This window comes from Triticum aestivum, chromosome 2D (genome assembly GCF_018294505.1).
Source record: "Triticum aestivum cultivar Chinese Spring chromosome 2D, IWGSC CS RefSeq v2.1, whole genome shotgun sequence".
Classification (NCBI taxonomy): Eukaryota; Viridiplantae; Streptophyta; class Magnoliopsida; order Poales; family Poaceae; genus Triticum; species Triticum aestivum.
The window spans coordinates 641,494,655-641,517,761 of record NC_057799.1 but is presented as its reverse complement, the minus strand read 5'-3'; the positions used below and the strand labels follow the sequence as shown (position 1 = coordinate 641,517,761).

The following is a 23,107-nucleotide window of genomic DNA, read 5'->3' as shown; positions in this document are numbered from 1 at the left end:
GATGCACACCCACTTAGTTTCTTTTGTTGAGCTTTCATATACTTATAGCTCTAGTGCATCCGTTGCATGGCAATCCCTACTCACTCACATTGATATCTATTGATGGGCATTTCCATAGCCCGTTGATACGCCTAGTTGATGTGAGACTATCTTCTCCCTTTTTGTCTTCTCCACAACCACCATTCTATTCCACATATAGTGCTATATCCATGGCTCACGCTCATGTATTGCGTGAAGATTGAAAAAGTTTGAGAACGTTAAAAGTATGAAACAATTGCTTGGCTTGTCATCGGGGTTGTGCATGATTTAAATACTTTGTGTGGTGAAGATAGAGCATAGCCAGACTATATGATTTTGTAGGGATAACTTTCTTTGGCCATGTTATTTTGAGAAGACATGATTGCTTTATTAGTATGCTTGAAGTATTATTATTTTTATGTCAATACTAAAATTTTGTCTTGAATCTTTCGGATCTGAATATTCATACCACAATTAAGAAGAATTACATTGAAATTATGCCAAGTAGCACTCCGCATCAAAAATTCTGTTTTTATCATTTACCTACTCGAGGACGAGCAGGAATTAAGCTTGGGGATGCCTGATACGTCTCCAACGTATCTATAATTTTTTATTGCTCCATGCTATATTATCTACTGTTTTGGACATTATTGGGCTTTATTATTCACTTTTATATTATTTTTGGGACTAACCTATTAACCGGAGGCCCAGCCCAGAATTGTTGCTTTTTGCCTATTTCAGAGTTTCGCAAAAAAGGAATATCAAACGGAGTCCAAACGGAATGAAACCTTCGGGAACGTGATTTTTAGGAAGATTATGATCCAGGAGACTTGGACCCTACGTCAAGAAACAAAGGAGGAGGCCACGAGGTAGGGGGCGCGCCCACCCCCCAGGGCGTGCCCTCCACCCTCGTGGGCCCCCTGTTGCTCCACCGACGTACTCCTTCCTCCTATATATACCTACGTACCCCCAAACGATCAGATACGGAGCCAAAAACCTAATTCCACCGCCGCAACCTTCTGTACCCACGAGATCCCATCTTGGGGCCTGTTCCGGAGCTCCGCCGGAGGGGCATCGATCACGGAGGGCTTCTACATCAACACCATAGCCTCTCCGATGAAGTGTGAGTAGTTTACCTCAGACCTTCGGGTCCATAGTTAGTAGCTAGATGGCTTCTTCTCTCTTTTTGGATCTCAATACAATGTTCTCCCCCTCTCTCGTGGAGATCTATTCGATGTAATCTTCTTTTTGCGGTGTGTTTGTTGAGACCGATGAATTGTGGGTTTATGATCAAGATTATCTATGAACAATATTTGAATCTTCTGAATTCTTTTATGTATGATTGGTTATCTTTGCAAGTCTCTTCGAATTATCAGTTTGGTTTGGCCTACTAGATTGATCTTTCTTGCAATGGGAGAAGTGCTTAGCTTTGGGTTCAATCTTGCGGTGTCCTTTCCCAGTGACAGTAGGGGCAGCAAGGCACGTATTGTATTGTTGCCATCGAGGATAACAAGATGGGTTTTTTATCATATTGCATGAATTTATCCCTCTACATCATGTCATCTTGCTTAAGGCGTTACTCTGTTTTCATGAACTTAATACTCTAGATGCATGCTGGATAGCGGTCGATGAGTGGAGTAATAGTAGTAGATGCAGGCAGGAGTCGGTCTACTTGTCTCGGACGTGATGCCTATATACATGATCATACCTAGATATTCTCATAACTATGCTCAATTCTGTCAATTGCTCAACAGTAATTCGTTCACCCACCGTAAAATACTTATGCTCTTGAGAGAAGCCACTAGTGAAATCTATGGCCCCCGGGTCTATCTTCATCATATTAATCTTCCAACACTTAGTTATTTCCTTTGCTTTTATTTTACTTTGCATCTCTATCACAAAAATACCAAAAATATTATCCTATCATATCTATCAGATCTCACTCTCGTAAGTGACCGTGAAGGGATTGACAACCCCTTATCGCGTTGGTTGCGAGGAGTTATTTGTTTTGTGTAGGTACGAGGGACTCGCGCGTAGCCTCCTACTAGATTGATACCTTGGTTCTCAAAACCTGAGGGAAATACTTACGCTACATTGCTGCATCACCCTTTCCTCTTCAAGGGAAAACCAACGCAGTGCTCAAGAGGTAGCAAGAAGGATTTCTGGCGCCGTCGCCGGGGAGGTCTACGCAAAAGTCAACATACCAAGTACCCATCACAGTCCCTTATCTCCCGCATTACATTATTTGCCATTTGGCTCTCGTTTTCCTCTCCCCCACTTCACCCTTGCCGTTTTTTGCCCTCTCTTTTCTGTTCGACTTTTCATTTGCCTTGATGTCTTACTTGGCTCGTTTGTACGTTTGGTTGAAATAGTTGAGTATTTATTCCTAAACAGAGAAGCTAATATCTATGGATCCTCATCCACTTGCCAATCTTTTTAAGAGATCCAATTATGTTGAACCAATTCCTAGTGATTTGGATGCACTAGATTATCTTTATAAGGTTTTGCTTGAAATCCGTGAATCTGAAAATTGTGATGATGTGCTTTATGAAGTGATTCACGATAGATCTTTGAATAAAAAGCATGATTGCAATGATTTTATTATAAATTCTATGGATGTAAATTATGCTAATAATATGCAAAACCCTAAGCTTGGGGATGCTAGTTTTGCTATGTCCACTACCTGTTGCAATAATCATGATTGGGGAGATTCTTCTTATGATCTTGAAAATTTATTTAAGCCCCGTGATGAATATAAGATTGATAGTAGTGTTTGCAATAATATTGAAAGTGGGTTTGGAAGAGTGTCAACTTTAGATCCCACATATTTGGATAATATTCAATCTTATGAAATTTTTGATAAAAGTGGGCTTGGAGAAATCATGACTTAAGTTAATGATAATCCCACTATTTTGGAAGAGTGTCAACTTCGCATGCATGTGGATCGTGTTGAGAATATGTTATGTGATAGCTATATTGTTGAATTTTCTTATGATCCTACATGTAATTATTATGATAGAGGAAAATATCGTTATATAAATTTTCATATTACTAAATTACCTCTCGTTATGTTGAGATTGCTATTGTTCCTTTCCGCTTCCTTGCATATGCTAGTTTTTGCTTGCTATGATAATTTGTTTTTCTATAAGATTCCTATGCATAGGAAGTATGTTAGACTTAGATGTGTTTGTCATGTGTTTTATGATGCTCTCTTTGTGCTTCAATTCTTGTCTTTCATGTGAGCATCATTAAAATTATCAATGCCTAGCTAAAAGGCTTTAAACAAAAGCGCTTGTTGGGAGACAACCCAATATTTTTCCTTGCTGTTATTCAATAAATATTTGATCTAGCCTCTGGTTAGATGTGTTTTTATGTTTTAATTAGTGTTTGTGCCAAGTTAAACCTATAGGATCTTCTTGGATGATAGTTATTTGATCTTGCTGTAATTTCCAGAAACTTTCTGTTCACGAAAACAATTGTTAAAAATCACCAGAACGTGATAAAATAGTGATTCCAATTGCTGCTGATCAATAAACAAATTTTCGGTCGTCCTATTTTGGCTGATGTTTTGGAGTGCCAGAAGTTTGCGTTAGTTGCAGATTACTACACACTGTTCTGTTTTTGACAGATTCTGTTTTTCGTGTGTTGTTTGCTTATTTTGATGAATCTTTGGCTAGTAAAATAGTTTATAAACCGTAAGAGGAGTTGGAATAAAGTAGGTTTAACACCAATATAAATAAAGAATGAGTTCATTACAGTAACTTGAAGTGGTCTTTTGTTTTCTTTCGCTAACGGAGCTCACGAGATTTCTGTTGAGTTTTGTGTTGTGAAGTTTTCAAGTTTTGGGTAAAAGATTTTGATGGATTATGGAACAAGGAGTGGCAAGAGCCTAAGCTTGGGGATGCCCATGGCACCCCCAAGATAATCTAAGGACACCATGAAGCCAAAGCTTGGGGATGCCCCGGAAGGCATCCCCTCTTTCGTCTACTTCCATCGGTAACTTTACTTGGAGCTATATTTTTATTCGCCACATGATATGTGTTTTGCTTGGAGCGTCTTGTATGATTTGAGTCTTTGCTTTTTAGTTTACCACAATCATCCTTGCTGTACACACCTTTCGAGAGAGCCATACATGATTTGGAATTTGTTAGAATACTCTATGTGCTCCGCTTATATCTTTTGAGTTATATAGTTTTGCTCTAGTACTTCACTTATATCTTTTAGAGCACGGTGGTGGATTTGTTTTATAGAGACTATTGATCTCTCATGCCTCACTTAGATTATTTTGAGAGTCTTAAATAGCATGGTAATTTGCTTAAATAATCCTAATATGCTTGGTATTCAAGATTTGTAAAACTTTCTTATGAGTGTGTTGAATACTATGAGAAGTTTGATGCTTGATAATTGTTTTGAGATATAAAGATGGTGATATTAGAGTCATGCTAGTTGAGTAGTTGTGAATTTGAGAAATACTTGTGTTAAAGTTTGTGATTCCCGTAGCATGCACGTATGGTGAACCGTTATGTGATGAAGTCAGAGCACGATATATTTATTGATTGTCTTCCTTATGAGTGGCGGTCGGGGACGAGCGATGGTCTTTTCCTACCAATCTATGCCCCTGGGAGCATGCGCGTAATACTTTGCTTTGATAACTTGTAGAATTTTGCAATAATTATATGAGTTATTTATGACTAATGTTGAGTCCATGGATTATACGCACTTTTCTTCCTTCCACCATTGCTAGCCTCTCTAATACCGCGCACTTTTCGCCGGTATCATACACCCACCATATACCTTCCTCAAAACAGCCACCATACCTACCTATCATGGCATTTCCATAGCCATTCCGAGATATATTGCCATGCAACTTTCCACCGTTCCGTTTATTATGACACGCTCCATTATTGTCATATTGCTTAGCATGATCATGTAGTTGACATTGTATTTGTGGCAAAGCCACCGTTCATAATTCTTTCATACATGTCACTCTTAATTCATTGCATATCCCGGTACACCGCCGGAGGCATTCATATAGAGTCATATTTTGTTCTAAGTATCGAGTTGTAATTGTTGTAAGAAAATAAAAGTGTGATGATCTTCATTTTTAGAGCATTGTCCCAAGTGAGGAAAGGATGATGGAGACTATGATTCCCCCACAAGTCGGGATGAGACTCCGGACGAAAAAAAAAGATAAAGACACCATAAAAAAAGGAGAAAAGGCCCAAATAAAAAAATGAGAGAAAAAGAGAGAAGGGACAATGTTACTATCCTTTTACCACACTTGTGCTTCAAAGTAGCACCATGATCTTCATTATAGAGAGTCTCTCATTTTGTCACTTTCATATACTAGTGGGAATTTTTCATTATAGAACTTGGCTTGTATATTCCAATGATGGGCTTCCTCAAAATGCCCTAGGTCTTCGTGAGCAAGCGAGTTGGATGCACACCCACTTAGTTTCTTTTGTTGAGCTTTCATACACTTATAGCTCTAGTGCATCCGTTGCATGGCAATCCCTACTCACTCACATTGATATCTATTGATGGGCATTTCCATAGCCCGTTGATACGCCTAGTTGATGTGAGACTATCTTCTCCCTTTTTGTCTTCTCCACAACCACCATTCTATTCCACATATAGTGCTATATCCATGGCTCACGCTCATGTATTGCGTGAAGATTGAAAAAGTTTGAGAACGTTAAAAGTATGAAACAATTTCTTGGCTTGTCATCGGGGTTGTGCATGATTTAAATACTTTGTGTGGTGAAGATAGAGCATAGCCAGACTATATGATTTTGTAGGGATAACTTTCTTTGGCCATGTTATTTTGAGAAGACATGATTGCTTTGTTAGTATGCTTAAAGTATTATTATTTTTATGTCAATACTAAACTTTTGTCTTGAATCTTTCGGATCTGAATATTCATACCACAATTAAGAAGAATTACATTGAAATTATGCCAAGTAGCACTCCGCATCAAAAATTCTGTTTTTATCATTTACCTACCCGAGGACGAGCAGGAATTAAGCTTGGGGATGCCTGATACGTCTCCAACGTATCTATAATTTTTTATTGCTCCATGCTATATTATCTACTGTTTTGGACATTATTGGGCTTTATTATTCACTTTTATATTATTTTTGGGACTAACCTATTAACCGGAGGCCCAGCCAGAATTGTTGTTTTTTGCCTATTTCAGAGTTTCGCAGAAAAGGAATATCAAACGGAGTCCAAACGGAATGAAACCTTCGGGAACGTGATTTTTAGGAAGATTATGATCCAAGAGACTTGGACCCTACGTCAAGAAACAAAGGAGGATGCCACGAGGTAGGGGGGTGCGCCCACCCCCCCCCCCCCCAGGGCGTGCCCTCCACCCTCGTGGGCCCCCTGTCGCTCCACCGACGTACTCCTTCATCCTATATATACCTACGTACCCCCAAACGATCAGATACGGAGCCAAAAACCTAATTCCACCGCTGCAACCTTCTGTACCCACGAGATCCCATCTTGGGGCCTGTTCCGGAGCAACGCAGGAAGGGGAATCGATCACGGAGGGCTTCTACATCATCATCATAGCCTCTCCGATGAAGTGTGAGTAGTTTATCTCAGACCTTCGGGTCCATAGTTAGTAGTTAGATGGCTTCTTCTCTCTTTTTGGATCTCAATACAATGTTCTCCCCCTCTCTCGTGGAGATCTATTCGATGTAATCTTCTTTTTGTGGTGTGTTTGTTGAGACCGATGAATTGTGGGTTTATGATCAAGATTATCTATGAACAATATTTGAATCTTCTGAATTCTTTTATGTATGATTGGTTATCTTTGCAAGTCTCTTCGAATTATCAGTTTGGTTTGGCCTACTAGATTGGTTTTTCTTGCAATGGGAGAAGTGCTTAGCTTTGGGTTCAATCTTGCGGTGTCCTTTCCCAGTGACAGTAGGGGCAGCAAGGCACGTATTGTATTGTTGCCATCGAGGATAACAAGATGGGTTTTTTATCATATTGCATGAATTTATCCCTCTACATCATGTCTTCTTGCTTAAGGCGTTACTCTGTTTTCATGAAGTTAATACTCTAGATGCATGCTGGATAGCGGTCGATGAGTGGAGTAATAGTAGTAGATGCAGGCAGGAGTCGGTCTACTTGTCTCGGACGTGATGCCTATACACATGACCATACCTAGATATTCTCATAACTATGCTCAGTTCTGTCAATTGCTCAACAGTAATTCGTTCACCCACCGTAAAATACTTATGCTCTTGAGAGAAGCCACTAGTGAAATCTATGGCCCCCGGGTCTATCTTCATCATATTAATCTTCCAACACTTAGTTATTCCCTTTGCTTTTATTTTACTTTGCATCTCTATCACAAAAATACCAAAAATATTATCCTATCATATCTATCAGATCTCACTCTCGTAAGTGACCGTGAAGGGATTGACAACCCCTTATCACGTTGGTTGCGAGGAGTTATTTGTTTTGTCTAGGTACGAGGGACTCGCGCGTAGCCTCCTACTGGATTGATACCTTGGTTCTCAAAAACTGAGGGAAATACTTACGCTACTTTGATGCATCACCCTTTCCTCTTCAAGGGAAAACCAACGCAGTGCTCAAGAGGTAGCAACTGGGCACTGGGTAAACAGGTTAGTCCCAAATAATGATATAAATTTGTTATAAAATGATTGTAAAACATCCAAGAATGATAATATAACAGCATGAATACTTCATAAATTATAGATATGTTGGAGATGTATCAGCTACTAGCTATGGACCCGTGGGTCTGTGGTAAACTAGTCACGCTTCATCGGAAGGGCAATAGAGTTGATGTAGAAGCCCTCCGTGATCGAATCCCCCTCTGGCAGGGTGCCAAAAAATGTCCCTAGATGGGATCTCACGGGTACAGAAGGTTGCGGCGGTTGAGAAGTGTTTTCGTGGATGCCTCAAGGAAAAAACGGGAACTGGCACAGGGCTCTAGGTTAATACGTTAGTCCCAAAAATATTATAAAATAGCACATTAATGGATATAAAACATCCAAAACGGATAATATAATAGCATGGAACAATCAAAAATTATAGATACGTTGCAGACGTATCATGGCTAAAGGGGCAAAATTATCCAAAACGGAGCGCCGCTTATGGTCAAACAGCGTTGACCAAGCGATATGGTACTATTTAATTTAATTTATAAAAAATCTAAAACAAATATTTCAAATTCAATGTTTGCCATTATTCGCTAAATCTTATTGCACTTACGCTTCCACAACCGCGTGCCAGCGATGCGCTTAGTGCCATCGGTTTCCACGTGGCTTTCACGTGCATGTGGTTTCCAGCGATGCTACCGGCGGGACGTTTCAATGTAATAAAAGCGTTTACCAATGCAATGCTTACCATTATTCATAAAATCTTATTTTGCTAACGTTCTCCCGGTTGTGCCCAAGCGGGGCACGCATCGCCATCAGTTTTTCTAGCGCAACTTTTATGCACATGAGATTGCCAGCGGTGTTGCTTGTTAGGCGTTTCATTTATAATTAAAGCAAATAATAGTACCATATTTATCATTATATTCGGTAAAATCTTAATGTGCTAGCGTTTTTGCGGCTGCGCATTGGTGACACGCTTAGCGCCATCGATTTGCCTCGCACAGCTTTCACGCGCATGTGGTTGGCCAGAGGTGCTACCCGCTAGGTGTTTCAGTTGTAACCAAAGCACATGTCAATGCAATATTCACAACTATATAACAAAAGCACTACATTTCAGCAATTGTGTGCTAGCAACGCACTTAGCGTCCTTGGTTTGTATGCATGGTTTTATATTGAGATGGACTAATTTTCATGCATGTGTGCATGCTTAGGTGACATGCTTGCATGGTGAGAGAAATATCTTATTGGGGGCTATATTTACATATAGAAGATTATCATCTAGAAAGTCTATGAATAAACATTACTTTCAGTGGTAATTAACAGTGCAATTAGAAAATCATCATTCATCGTGTACTAATAATTCAAATGATGATTTAAGGTAATCCCTAAAAGAGAGAATTTAAAACTTATATTCCAGTTCAATGTTTAGCATTATTTTTAGATCTTCTTTTGTGTGTGGTGGATTTGTAGATCTTATTGTCCTAACGTTACCGCAGCCGCTAGGCGTTTCAAACTATGGTCTAGAAAGTTCATGGACACCTTATTTCGAGCGGGAACTATCGGCACAACAAGCCATTGGCTCTACGGAAAATCTCATTCACCGTGTACTAATAACTGAAAAAGGATCAACTAATTTAATTCCTAAATGGAAGAGTTCTAGAGATATATTTCAATTCAATGTTTACCATTATTCGCTAGATCTTATTGCGGTAGTGCTCCCGCAGCTACACCTTGACGGCACACTTAGTGCCATCGATTTGCCTGCCAAGACTTTCACGCACATGTGATTGGCCAACCTTGCTACTCGCTGGGCGTTTCAGATATAATTATAGTTATCCTCCAGAAAGTCCCTGGACGAACCTTACTTCCAGTGGTAACTAACAACACAATGAGCCACTGGCTATGCGGAAAATCTTCATTTATCATGTACTAATAATTGAAAAAGGGTGGTTTAATATAATCTTTAAAAGACAGGTTTAAAACATATATTCCAATTCAATGTTTACCATTATTTACTGGATCTTATTGCCCTAATATTCACACAGATGTGCACTCGCGACGCGCATAGCCACATCGATATGTCTGGCACAACTTTACACCATGTGATTGGATTGCGGTTCTACCTGCCAGGCATTTCAATTATGAATATTGTATTCCAAATGTAACATGCTTGATAGACAGAGAGAAACACACAAAAATTCAAAGTTCACGCAATCACTACGTTCAACAATGATTTTGAGGATGAAAGATGTGCCCATTTTACAATCCAATTTCACCATTGGATACATATCTACGAGAGCTTGTCAACACGTGTATTGATGGATTATCAAAACTTCTGTAACATATGAGAAATTTTTTTACCTAAAAGAAAAGATAAAAAACATTCTAATGACACGGTGACAAGCTAATCACATACCAGATTTTATTTTCAATTTTCACATGCCTAATCATAACTAAATGCTTTTAGGATATTTTTCAAACCATATGCTTTAGATATCAACCAAGATCTTTAAGGCTACACATAGAGATGTATACAGCATAATCATGAGAGTGTCACAAATTAACCGCGAAAACATGAGATTTTGTAAAAAAAATCACATTTATGGGGATTAAGTATAAACATTTTTAAGTTTCACTGTGTACAAAAACAACCAATGTAACTTCCATTACAAATAGGGCTGAAATTTAGCACAATGCATACACATTATTGAACGATAGACATTATATATGTAGTGTAAATAACACTATTTTTATATTTTGTAAGATTATCATCTAGTTATTTATCCCAAATAAGTTACCAAAGGATATTAACTAGTATGATTGTAATTTGATAAAATGAGTTATAAATAAGTACTAAAGTTTAGTATAAATATTTAATTAATTTCAACTCAACTTGCAACCCAAAATTTGCTAGGTCCGGCTGTTTTAATAGGTCATTTTCATATGTATGTCCGTCCAAAACTATACATAGACAGTTTTTGCTTCTTATGGTAATGTCCCCAAAATAAAGCGCAAAAATAAAGAAACTATAATCAAAAGAATAAACAAATATAAGAACAATAAATCACTGCAGGGATAAAAGAGTGGACTCAAGTCTATTTTTTCCTGCCGACTCATCTACTACGCTTTGCCAGAAGAAGTCAGTTGGAAGGGACTTGTAGCAGTCACATGTTGGTAGGTGTGGTGGGAGAGGCGACAGGCTACACACAATGAGCAAATTCAAACTCATGTTTGTTTCGCCCAGTCGATTTTGATCCTATATTTGAATTATGCCAAATCAAAGAAATCCAAGCATGGAATCTCAAGACACAAATGGAAGAAACCGCCCGAGGATTTTGTGATTTTGGACATGGATGCAACCTTCTCTTCAATTGATGAACAAGGAATATGAAGGGATGATCAAGGTAACTTTGTTGCAGCAAAGAATTGTTGCAACGCGTGTGGAGCAAGCAGCTACGGCTAATGCCCATGCAATGAGGGGTAGTGAGTAAAATGCGGAGAACCACCACAATCGCGTCACCATGGGCGAAAAACTACCACTTTATGAAACATTGCATTTTGCACCTCACCAAAAATATGACGGTGGGAAAAAGCATGTTTTGACATGGCCAATCATCTGCGTGGAGAGATGGGACACGATGTGCGTGTAACAGTCGGTCTGACCGGCGTGGTCGACACATTACCGTAAAGGGAAAAACCTCCCTCACTCTATCGCTCACTCCATCTCTCCCCTCTCATGCTCACTCTCCTCTCTCCCCCCTCTCGTGCTCCCTCTCCTCTCTCTACCTCTGCGCCACCGACGATGACGCCGCTCACCCTCGCTATCAGGTCATAATGTCTTTCTGGAAATACGCAGGACGACAGGGTTGCGAGGTGGAGTTGAGCTACAACAGCATAGACATGTATTTGTGGGTATGTTTTTTCCACTAGTTTGGTTAGGGTGTTTGGATACGTGGATTTCCACTACCATTTCAGACCCTCCCTCTGTGGCTCTCCTTGGTGGCCGATGCTTCTTGTCAATGCAGGAAAATTCTGAGACCACTTTTGATACTTCCTTTTGCGGATCAGTAACTGATCCGGCCATGAAATGCAAGCTTCACCAGTTTAGGCCAAAAATTTTGTTTCGTTGGATGACCTAGACACCGGTAGAAGATTCGGCTGTGGTAAGCAGGTAATTTGTCATGGCCTTCCTCTTTAAACTAACCATTTTGCTTCGTAACTGAATTTGTTTGATTTCAGTGTTGTTTAAGATTGAACTGAATCTTGTAGTTGTTTCCTTGGTAAGCAGCAAACTAAATCGTGTAGGTTAGTGTTTAATAGTTAACTAAATTTTGTTCTGTTGAATATTGTAGGTTGGTGTTAAGTAGTTAACTGAATTTTGTTCTGACTGAATACTGAAGGTTTGTGTTAAGTAGTTAATTGAATTTTGTTTTGACTGAATACTGAAGGTTTGTGTTAAGTAGTTAACTGAATTTTGTTCTGAGTGAATATTGTAGGTTGGTATTAAGTAATTAACTAAATTTTTGTTCTCACTAATTAAGGTAGTTTGGTTTTCAGTAGCTAACAGACTTTTTTTACAGAATCTTGTAGGTTTGTGCTAACTAGATAACTAAGTTTTGTTTTTAGACTCAATCTTGTAGGTTTATGTTAACTAGATAACTAAATTTTGTTTTTAGACTCAATCTTGTAGGTTGGTGTTTAATAGTTCACTGAATTTCGTTTTGGCAGAATCTTGTAGGTTGGTGTTAACTAGCTAACTCAATTTTGTCTTTTGACTGGATCTTGTGGGTTGGTGCTCACTAGCTAGCTCAATTTTTTTGTTTTGACTGGATCTAGTTAGTTGAATTTTGTTTTGACTGAATCTTGTAGGTTGGAGTTAACTAGCTAACTGAATTTTGTGTTTTGAGTGAATCCTGTAGGTTGGTGGTCGCTATCTAACTCAATTTTTTGTTTTCACTGAATCTTGTAAGTTGGTGTTTAATTGTTAATTGAATTCAATTTAACTAAATTTCAATATTGACTGAACTAATTTTAGTACCGTTAACTGAATTTTACATTATTTGCAGGGAGGTATTGATTATCGAGTGGTTGGGTGGGTTGATGGGCCTTGGCCTATCATACCACGGAGGTGCCTGACAAAATTTTGGGACATGTTTCATGAGCAAAACCATGGAAGGGTGATGGGTAGATAGGCTTTATGACAAATAAATAGCCAAGCTTGAGAAGCAGAATGAGTTCTTGTGCAAGTAAAAGAATGATCTGGTTGAAGATGTTGGCAAGCTATTTGAGTGGCAAGATGCAAAGGAACAACAGATGGACTATGAGAGTTCAGCAAAGGATGTTGAAGATGTGAAGAAAAAGCTGGCGGAGGTAGAGGAGCAGTGTAAGATGGAGAAGATGAAGTTGGCCAAGGAGCAGAGGTGCATCCTTACTTCTCAGGCAGATACAGGAACACCAGGAAGGCCATGAAGGAGATAAGGAGGATAGGGACGTTCTACAAAGAAAGAAGAAGAAGCTTGAGAGTGTGATTGGTGAACTGCTTAAAGTTGTGCATGGTAGCAAGGAGAAACTCGAGAAGATCATGTCCATCCTAGAGAATGAAGTGCAAGCCTTGAGAATAACTACATATTATGCCAATATATAACAGCCCATGGAACACCAAGAAGCTAATGATGTTGGTGGTATATTTTGTAGATCTACCGATCTTAGTTGTAATGCCTAATGCAAACAATGTGGTTAGGCGTTAGGCTAGACCGCAATCATATGGGTCCTTGTTGTGATCCTTGTTATGATCCTTGTTGTGATTCTACTTATGATCCCAATTATGTTCCTAGTTGTGATCATAGTTGTGATCTCTTAAATCAGTTATGATTCTTCTTGTGATCGCTGAATTCAATGATCCCTGTTGTGAACCCTGTTAGAGTCTACCTGTAATGATCCTTGTTGTGATATTTGTTTGAACTTGTTTATCCCATTTCTAGTGTTAGTTCAACATGTTATGTAGAAACACTTGGCTTGCATTCACTAACTGAATCTTGCTCTGAATGTACACAGTTAGTACTTACTAAACTAAATAGTATTTTTAGAAGTACACAAATTATGAAAATTGTAAACATAACAAGGATTAACACAAGAGGAAAAGAGCATAACAGGGATTGCTGCTTACTTCATCACCAAATCCATAAAACCTCCTTCCAGTTAGGCTACCTTCAAATGCTACGAATTTCTTGGCAACTTTCCGGTGGTAGGAAAGAACAAGGCCCTCCTCTGTCTCCACATCACCTTCAAAGTCCGAGTCATCTATGGTTATGAGGGTCTGGATTGAGTTCAAAAGGAATTGGGAGTGGTCAGATGCACTGGATCCGGTCCAAATCACCCCAAATCCTACCAACAACCCTAACCCTAGCCTACCAGACAGAGTAAAACAGATGCTTACCTTAGAGTTGAATTGCACCATGTCGTCATCGTTGCTCTCCTCCCCGTCTTCCCAGGAAGACATTGCAGCCCGACGACGAGGGTGAGCGGCATCATCGGCAGCGGCGCGCAGGTGGACAGAGGAGAGTGAGTGCGAGAGGCCGTGAGGGAGTGAGGTGTTTCACTTTACGGGAACGTTGCGACTGCGCCGGTTAGAACGGCCATTACACGCGCGCCATCTCCCCTCTCGCCGCGTCGACAATTGGCAACGTCGAAACGCGCTAAAAAAAGGTCACATGGTTATGGTGGTCATGTGGATTTTACACGAGGGCAGTCTTCCATTACCGTCTGAGACTGGCTGCACTAGGTTAATTGTTCAATCCGACTAGCATGGAAGTGGCCGAAACAATGAAAGGAGGGAACTTGATAGGTGTCGCGGCAGCCATATACTAGGGCACCCTCCTGTGTAGGGTTTTTGCAAATGTCAAGTTTGAATATTGCCCTGGGGAAGCCAATAAGATTGCGCTTTTTTTAGCTTCATGTCACAGCGAAAATGCCAATTAGCAGACATGTAACAGTTTTTTTTTTTTTGCGAATAGACATGTAACAGTTTTATCCAGTGAATAAAGCTGCCAGCTTTCCCTAAAAACAAGAACATGCCATCCACATCCATGTAATTACGAGTCTAAAATTAGCTCCAATAAATAAAAGTGGCACATGTGTAAATTTCACATGAAAACACCCTGACGTAACCATCAGGGCTGCTTCCACCACAAGGGTCCTAACATGGCTTGTTCAAGTAGACAAAAGAAAGCAATGCAAATTACTGTGAACTAGTCCAGGAAGAAAGTTTCAAGACCCAGAAGTCACAAGGAGACCAGAGCAAAAGCACAACAGGTCAAACTCATCACTGCGGTCAACTATAATACAACAATCCATAACCGAGCCACTGATCTGATCACTCTGGTCAACTTTATTACCACTATGCAGAACTACAATGCCGAACAGGGAAACACCGACGAACACCGCCGGTACCAAAATTCCAATCCCCCCCCCCCCCCCCCCCCCCAAAAGAACAAAAAAAATCTCAGCACACCGAAACCACCTACCACTCTGATAAGCAAGGCAAGACATACAGCTAGACCTTACACTCTGTACAAAAGACCATGCACCGAGGCAAGGGCCGATGCAGTTCGACTCAGTCACATGGACAACCAGGGGTCCAATTTACAGAATACCATCGCACCCTCGAAAAAGCACGGCAGGCAGCGATGCGGCTATCATGGACGTTCTTGTTTCCCCTCGAATAGGTTGCCCAGGAACAGCTCAAGCTGCTCGGGCGTGTGCTTGACGTACTTCCCAGGCGCTTTGCTGTTCTCAATGAGAGGCCTGCAATTCGACAAAGAGATTTTATAAGTGCATACACAATTACGCATGAACTAGAAGCTAGGAGCTACAATCTTGAGACAGAACATTTTTTGAAAGAAATCTTGAGAAACGAACATCTATGTTCGTAAACAAGTAACACCAAAAGAAGGTTATTTCACGAGATTAAACATGTTGGAAAATAGTTATGAAACAAGCCTCAAAAGTTGATGTGTTGTTACTTTTCACAACAAATAAATATAAACCTAACCTGCAAGTTTGGGATTCAGGTCTAAATATCTAATCGACATAAGCACAAAAAGATACAATAAGTTTGACTCCTAAATGGCTGCCAAGTGGCAGGTGCATCAGGGTATAAGAATAAATGGATTAGGTATGTTTATTATAATGCTGGTATAAAGGAAAAAAATACTGTCACTAGATACCATAGACAAATGTGGCACAAGCTTAGCTTTAAGATAATGCCACCAGGTTCAGAACAAAAAGCATAGAACAAGGAAGTGTGTTATGATCCTCAGGTTCGGGTTGATGCATTGAAATTCACTGTTTATGAGCATGAGGTGTCATGTGTTAAGAAAAATACCCGAAGCGCTTTTGGAAAGATCTGTATGCGGGTAACAGAATTTCTGCAACAGCCAGTCTCAGTGACTCGCGCAACTCTGAATCTGGAACAGACCAGCCACACTGCTTTTGATAAATCTCTTCAAATTGCATATTGAAAGACCTGAATCTGATAGCATAATGGGGGAAAACAATGTTTCAGTATGGAATAATAGGCCATCATGATAGTAAAGTAAGCTGAAATAGTCAGGGCATATGAGCAAACCTCTCTTTCACAGCTGTTCTTGAAGCTCCACTGCTATTGCCACCTTCGCTTCCTACTTGACCACTACCTCCTGATGAAGTCAAACCTTGACCTGAGAGGCATTGCAACACCTACAACATTGGAACAAACCAAATAAGGCAATGTACATAAATATTTACTACCTATACTTTTCAATTTCTTGCAAATGCACTTTCAGTTTCTAAGCCGTATTATCGTATTTTTCATGCTAACAGATAAAGTAGTGACCAAAGCCAGTGATACACTCAAACCACAAAATTTTCCTTCTGAACATACATCAATAAACAATCCTACCCACAATCATAGCTCAGCAACAAAGATTAAGGCTCGGCAAAACAAATAGGCCAATCCCATTTCCCATGCTATGAACTGCATCAATATTAGTATGTTTAAGGCCATTAATTATCTCTGGATTCCTCCTATATATTCAGAGACAGTAGCTACATAGATATTAGATTTTCGAGTGTGTTAGTTTGCTCTGGCAGTTCTTAGCGAGGACATTTATTTACCGCGCTGAAAAAGCTTCAACAACATGGTACCAAAATGCAAAAGAAATAGGCAAAATGAGTTTTGATCTAAGATTTCTGGCTAACGAACCTTCGACCAAGCAACCCTTCTATATTGGTTTGCATTTTGCTGTACAATCCTTCGATGTCTTTGAATCCAGTCATCCCCCAATAAATCCTTGGCTTCTGATCTGCATGAAAGGAAAGAGAGCGTTAGACTAAACTCACACTCTTAAAAACTCATTATGACTTCACTTGTACTTCATAAAGAGCATACCTGCGGACAGATTTAACAATATAATGGATGTTATTCATCAAAAATATGTGCATCAATGCAGGATCCTTGTATTGTTTTGCTTTTGCATCCAAATTATTTTGTAAAGCTTGCATAATACTCATGGTCACAGATGCCAGCTCAGAACCTGATCCATCTTCCCTTTTGAATTCCTGGAAGAGCTGTTTCAAAGTTGATTGATAGCTGCACACAGATTGATGTCATTATTTACTTACTGTTATTCCTTTATTTTGTGAAGCTGAAGCAAGTAGTGACATGTTGAAAGATAACATGAATAGGAAGTTACTACTACTAGAAGTAACACAGCCTGGAAGGGCACTAAATAATACACCCTCTGTTCCTAAATATAAGACGTTTTGGCAGTTCAATTTAAACTGCCAAGACGTCTTACATTTAGAAACAGAGATAGTAGCTGAATACTGGAAGTGTGTCAACACCACCTTTACAAGAATGGAATAGATGAAGTTTCACCTACAACTACAAGTAGATCTATTTGTTCTGATTTACTGAAACAGCTGTAAAAATGGAAGTCTGTTTTTTTTTGGTGAAGTAGAAGGCTATACAAAAGGTCCAAATATAACAGCAGCGAGGTGCATAACACAAATATCAACATAACCCAGTGGATAAACTTTAGAAAGAACACATGAAAGTATGACCATACACCTATGCAATTGCCAAAAGAAATAAATCAAAAGTGCAGGTGATTAGACACTTACTCAAATAAAAATTTAACATAGTTAATCACATAGCTTGTCAAAGGATGAACTGTTCCATCAGTATGAATATTCTTCGTTGCATCCTTCTCGACAGCTTCTTCGAAATCGCTGAAAGTCTTCTGTGCAGTTTGTGCTAAACATTTTGTCAGACTGAGTGCAGAGTCACGCATTTGAGAGCATGGTTCTCCAACAAAGATGGTGTCAATCTACACAGTCAATTGGAAAGATGAATCTTTTAGTTACTTCCATGCTTACCACCATATATAAAAATAAATTCTCATTGAATTTACACTACAAGTCTACAACCTTCCTACAAGATTTGTCAAGTTAAAATGGACATCAAAGTCTGAACAACAAAGCCATGGTGAAAAACATATTTTATGCATAAAAGGTATACTTAAATACAAATGGCCCAACAATTCAATGATGGAAGTATGGTACCAAACTGTGAGACATGAGTACTATCATATTTGTATAGTTGCAGACGATGCATACAAGGTAAACTCAAACACAAATGGCCCAACACTTCAATGATGGAAGTATGGTATCAAAGTGTAATACATGAGTACTATCATATTTGTATAGTTGCAGACGGAAATTGTTGTTTTTCGTAACCATATGCAGCATTCAATAATTGCTCAAATGTCTCCAGCCAAAGCAAATCAAACTGTTAAGGCAGTTAGTGCAGGAAATCTTTTCAAGGTGGCATAAGGGAATAAGCATTTGTGTCAACCGCAAACAGATGAATTGTATATTTGGAATCCGTTGTTATCATTATGCACACAAGTGCACTCGTTAGCCAGTGAAACAAGCATGGTCTGAATAAAAATATACCTCTGTTTGAAGTTCACACATTATCTCATACATGTCTAGCAGAACAAACAATTTCTCCGGTGATCTTTTACTCATAGCAATTGCCTCACCAAAGCTGAGTAGAGTAGCCAAACTGTTCTTGGTTATTGCAGAAAAGCACTTATCCCTTAAAGATTGGCTACATTCAAAAACTTGGTCACAGAGCTGGCGTTCCCCAGCGAAAAGAAGTTTCACCTGTTTCAAGCAGAATGTGTCAACAAAGACAAGCTATAGTGCCATTTAGTAGGTTTGAGGAAGATCCTTACAGCAATTCGCATGAAATGAATCCAATTCCCTATTTTAGACTCCAAAATCTCCCAAGGCATTTTCTGCACTTCATCTTTACTCAGTTTCTCAACACCCAAGTTCTTCAAACTCGACTCTAAAGCTGAAGCACGAGCTTCGCTGCATATAAAAGGAGAATATGTTTCAGCAAGTAAAATGACTGAAATGGAGAGGCAACTTTCTAGTGTTCTATTGCTGATATCTTATTTTACTGTGGTAATTTCTTTGTTCTTTAACACGGCATGATATCTGTATTTATTTATTTTTGTCTACAGGGGCAAGGATTTAGAATACATATTAATGAATTGAGAGGGGCTAATTCAGTATTTAGAGATGTAAAGTGCCTGACCATTGAAGGCAACATGAAAGCCAAGAATATTTCGTCGTTAAAAAGATGCTATTACCTATTTTCCTTTTTTATGTTGAAGTTGATAACTCTCACTGAAACCACTTAATAAAGGATAAAATGATAAATGCAGTTCATCAAACGCAAAGCTAATTCCAACCATAAGCAGTGAAAAATTGAGCGTATGCCTAGCGGCGCGCTGAGCGCAGGCCTACCGCTTCACTTTTGGGGTAAACATTGAAAAAAGCGCTCGGATACCTAGGGTTAGACAAAGGAGAGCGGGGTGGGAGAAACAGAGGAGAGCAAGGCGACCTTGTGCCGCCAGATGTGGGGCTTTCTTCCCCGACCTCACCACCCATCTTCCCGCCGCTGGACCTTGAGCTCCCCTTCCCCGACCTCGCCACCAGTCCTTCCCCCTCTTCCCCGATCACGGGCTCCTCCTCGTCTAGGCTGGAGCCTGGTGGCTTCCCCGACCTTGCCGCTGCCAGCTTTCTTCCCCTTCCCTGACATCTAGCTCCTCCTCGTCTCTCCTCCCCCAACATGCTTGTGATTTTAGGCTTAATACATGCTTTGAAAATTATTATTTTGGGTCCCCTTGTTCCTCTCCGTACGACGTTAGTACAAAACGCTTAAGCGCGCCTAGGCGTCGCTTAACCTGTCATTGCACTAAACAGTGGCACAACGCTTGCTCAACGCCGCCATAACACAACCAAACCCGAATGAACAAAATGTTGAATTGAATCGTACTGTTTTGTTTTCCAATTACTTCTTCAATTGAGAGAAAGAAAGATAGTAAGAATTGTCTTATCCAATTTGGAAGGATTTCATCCTTATACCTATCCATGACTGTCGTATCAGGAAGTTTCTTACGATCAATGCCAGATATATCTGTGTAACTATAGACATGCATATAAATGCTGCCTGCCCCCAAAACATTATATTACCCCGAACCTTTCTTGATTATTTTGTTTCTACAAATCGCCTAAAAACAACTTAGGACTGTAAACTGCCTCTGAAATCTCTGTTAACTGCTTGAATTCAAAAGCAGGACCATACCATATTAGCAGCATTCATTAAATGAGAATGACGTATTATTACGTGCGAACTATTGTAATTCTTCCTTATCCATAGTATATAGTACATCTAAGGGTAGAGCTACATTAGTCTACTTATAATTATTCACACAAACGAGAAAGGAGAAATACAACCAGTCTAGCTCCGCTTACCTGTATATTTCTGCGCATTGCTGTTGGCATCCAGCTTGGACCAGCTGCTGTGCCAATTTAGCAAGCAAAGGAACAAACTTGGGCTCAATAAGTGCAGGAGGCTTGTATACGGCAGCCTCCGCGGTTTCATGGTTATCGGATTGCGGGCCACCTGGCGGGTGTTTCCCACCTTCAGACCGAGACTCGGCTGATGGCCGAAGCGTACTCGGAAGGCAGTCGAAAAGACGGTCAGGCTCCATCGGTTTGCTGGACCATTTAAGAGGGCGCACGCACCATGCAAGAGTTAGGCAACGTCGAGACAAAAATAGCAATTTAAATGGATGATGAGACACGGACCTGCGCTGAGTCAACTGGTTCTGGAATTCACCTTCCATCTTCACCAGGGCCTTGGAGAGGAGGCCATTCACGTGGCCGAGCACACGGTCGCTGCTGCTGTAGCTCCTATTGGAGCTGAAGAAGCGCTCGATGCTCCGCAGCCGGTCGACCGCGTCGAGGAAACCCTGGAGGTTCTCATTAGGACCTTTCTGTATTTCGCGCTCTGCCTGCACATACATACATACAGATAGCATTATATCACCAAAAAGATACTAGGAGTAGCTAATTTTTCAGGAGACACGCTTACGGAATACTAAGGTCCATGAAAAACCACGTCCAACGATTTCAGGTACCAAAAGGTATAGTCTTCCACTTGGAGTGGGTGTAAACTTAGTGGTCACTGGCATTTAGCTCATCTTTGAACTAAACACTGGTGGGCACACTAAATTTACCTCCATTCCACGCAAAAGCTTACTCCCTCTGTAAACTAATATAAGAGCGTTTAGAACACTAAAGTAGTGATCTAAACGCTCTTACATTAGTTTACGGAGGGAGTACTGGTTAACTGACACTAGCAGCAAACTTAAGCTTGCACCCAACACACTGAGATGCTGTAGAACAGAATGGACTGATCACACCAAAAAGTAGTTAGTTGTTCTTGAGACTTGCCTAATGGCATCAGAGGGAAAATCCGCAGAATTCCGGCAATTTCAGCTACCAAAAGCTACAATTGGGTAACTGACAGTAGCTAGCAGCAAACCAAAGCTTGCTTGCACTCAACACCTTGAGATGTAGTAATAGAATGGACTGATCACGCCACCAAACACTAACTAAACTTTCCCCACACTCGATCGTCCACCGGCCAGGCGGCCACAGTTCCAGCAGCAACGGAATGCAATGGGGATCCGAGAGCGCGCGAGGGACGGGACGGGCAGGGAGGGGATCGATGGGGGTTGCTGCTAGCACAGTACCTCTCGTGTGCGGTCGAACTGGGTGAGGATGACGTCGGCGGAGCGGAGGGTGCGGTCGATGTTCTCGTGGGCGGTGCGGACGGCATGCGTCCTGAGCTGGATGGGGCGCATGGCGGCGTCGAGCGCGGAGAGGCGGCTGTCGAAGGAGCCGAGGATGGAGACGACGGCGTCGGTGGCCGCCTGGCTCTTCCCCAGCGACTCCCGCAGCAGCGCCGCGCGCTGCGCCAGGCCCTCCATCCCCGCCGACGCGCGCTCCTGCTGCTCCGGCGCCCCTCGTCTTCCGGCAGAGCGGGCGAGCTAGAGTAGGTCGGATGCGGGCGCGGGGTGGATCTGGGGGCCGGGATCGGAGACGGCGGGTTTGGGGGGGCAAGCGGGGCAGGTGGGTGGGGTGGAGGACGGGGGAGGGGACCCCACGGCGCAAGGGCGGGGTGGCTGGCGGAGGAAGCGAAGCGAAGCGATGGCGAGAGGGGAGGGGAGGCAGCTCGGCTGGGGAAGGGAGGGGAATGATTGGGAAAGAGAGCGGACGGACAAAGGAAAGTGAGGAGACCACCGGGCGGCGGCAGCGGGGCGGCAGAGGAGGAACCGTCGCCGCGCGCGTGCGTTGCGTGTGTTGCGTTGCGTGGGCCGCCGGGCGCGGGCTGCCTGCCCTGCCCTGCCTGCCTTGGACCCGTTGGTGGCTACTCCCTCAACCGCCGTGGTGGTGTACCGTGCACGCCGTGGCACCCGAGAGCGCAGCTGCCGTGCTCTAACTGTGTTTTCTTTCTTTTCAATTATCTCTGATGAGAAAATAAGTGTGTTTTCGGGTGTCTCTCAGCCTCTGCGCAAAAGCATTTGTGACGCCGAACACGAGCTTAAAAATCTACCGCCATAGCCAAGATCAGTTGCCTGCAATCAAAGACCTAGTCCTAGTCTAGGACGACAGGGGGTTGTTTATTCTGACGGCGATGACGACGGTGCCAATTAATTCTCAACGGCGATACTCAATTTATATAACAAAAGAAACTCAGGGAAGGAGAGAGAGAGAGAAGAAGAAGCTTAGAGACTAGTTACGTGTCTCATGAAGACGCCTGGGACGAGTTGACGAGAGGTGAGGTGTGACGTAGGAGATGAACACGCACTAGCAATCCAATCCAAATAATGCAAGACCTAGACCGAAACTAAATTCTCACGCACGATCCACGTAAAACAGGCTACACTGTAAATTTCAATCTGCATATATGCTATAACTAAGCCTCACTAATGGGATTCAGAGCAAGATATATAAAGTTGTTTAAGACATGTGGGTCAAAGTGGTATTTA

The 23,107-nt window shown here is 41.2% G+C and overlaps 1 protein-coding gene across 2 annotated transcripts; it reads right to left on the bottom strand.

Moving 5' to 3' along the window:
• Positions 1 to 15,133: 15,133 nt before the first annotated feature.
• LOC123055279 (exocyst complex component EXO70A1) lies at positions 15,134 to 22,367 on the bottom strand. 2 transcript variants are annotated; one of them, XM_044479273.1, is made up of 11 exons: positions 21,809 to 22,339; positions 20,859 to 21,064; positions 20,523 to 20,768; positions 18,932 to 19,070; positions 18,648 to 18,860; positions 17,814 to 18,019; positions 17,080 to 17,280; positions 16,894 to 16,993; positions 16,279 to 16,388; positions 16,036 to 16,182; positions 15,135 to 15,455 (listed from the first exon to the last, which is right to left on the bottom strand). In XM_044479273.1, the coding sequence occupies exons 1-11, from the start codon at positions 22,043 to 22,045 to the stop codon at positions 15,347 to 15,349; spliced, it is 1,914 nt and encodes a 637-aa protein (XP_044335208.1). In that variant the 5' UTR covers positions 22,046 to 22,339; the 3' UTR covers positions 15,135 to 15,346. The 2 variants fall into 2 exon arrangements, with proteins under 2 accessions (XP_044335207.1, XP_044335208.1); XM_044479272.1 differs by having other exon boundaries at positions 15,134 to 15,455; positions 20,523 to 21,064; positions 21,809 to 22,367.
• Between the last annotated feature and the right edge of the window lie 740 nt (positions 22,368 to 23,107).

Coding starts and splice junctions, on each gene's coding strand:
- LOC123055279 (XM_044479272.1), bottom strand. CDS start 22,045: ATGGAGGGCCTGGCGCAGCGCGCGGCGCTGCTGCGGGAGTCGCTGGGG. Junction 21,065..21,808: donor AGTTCGACCGCACACGAGAG/GTACTGTGCTAG, acceptor ATGTATGTGCAG/GCAGAGCGCGAAATACAGAA. Junction 16,183..16,278: donor AGAACAGCTGTGAAAGAGAG/GTTTGCTCATAT, acceptor TTATGCTATCAG/ATTCAGGTCTTTCAATATGC.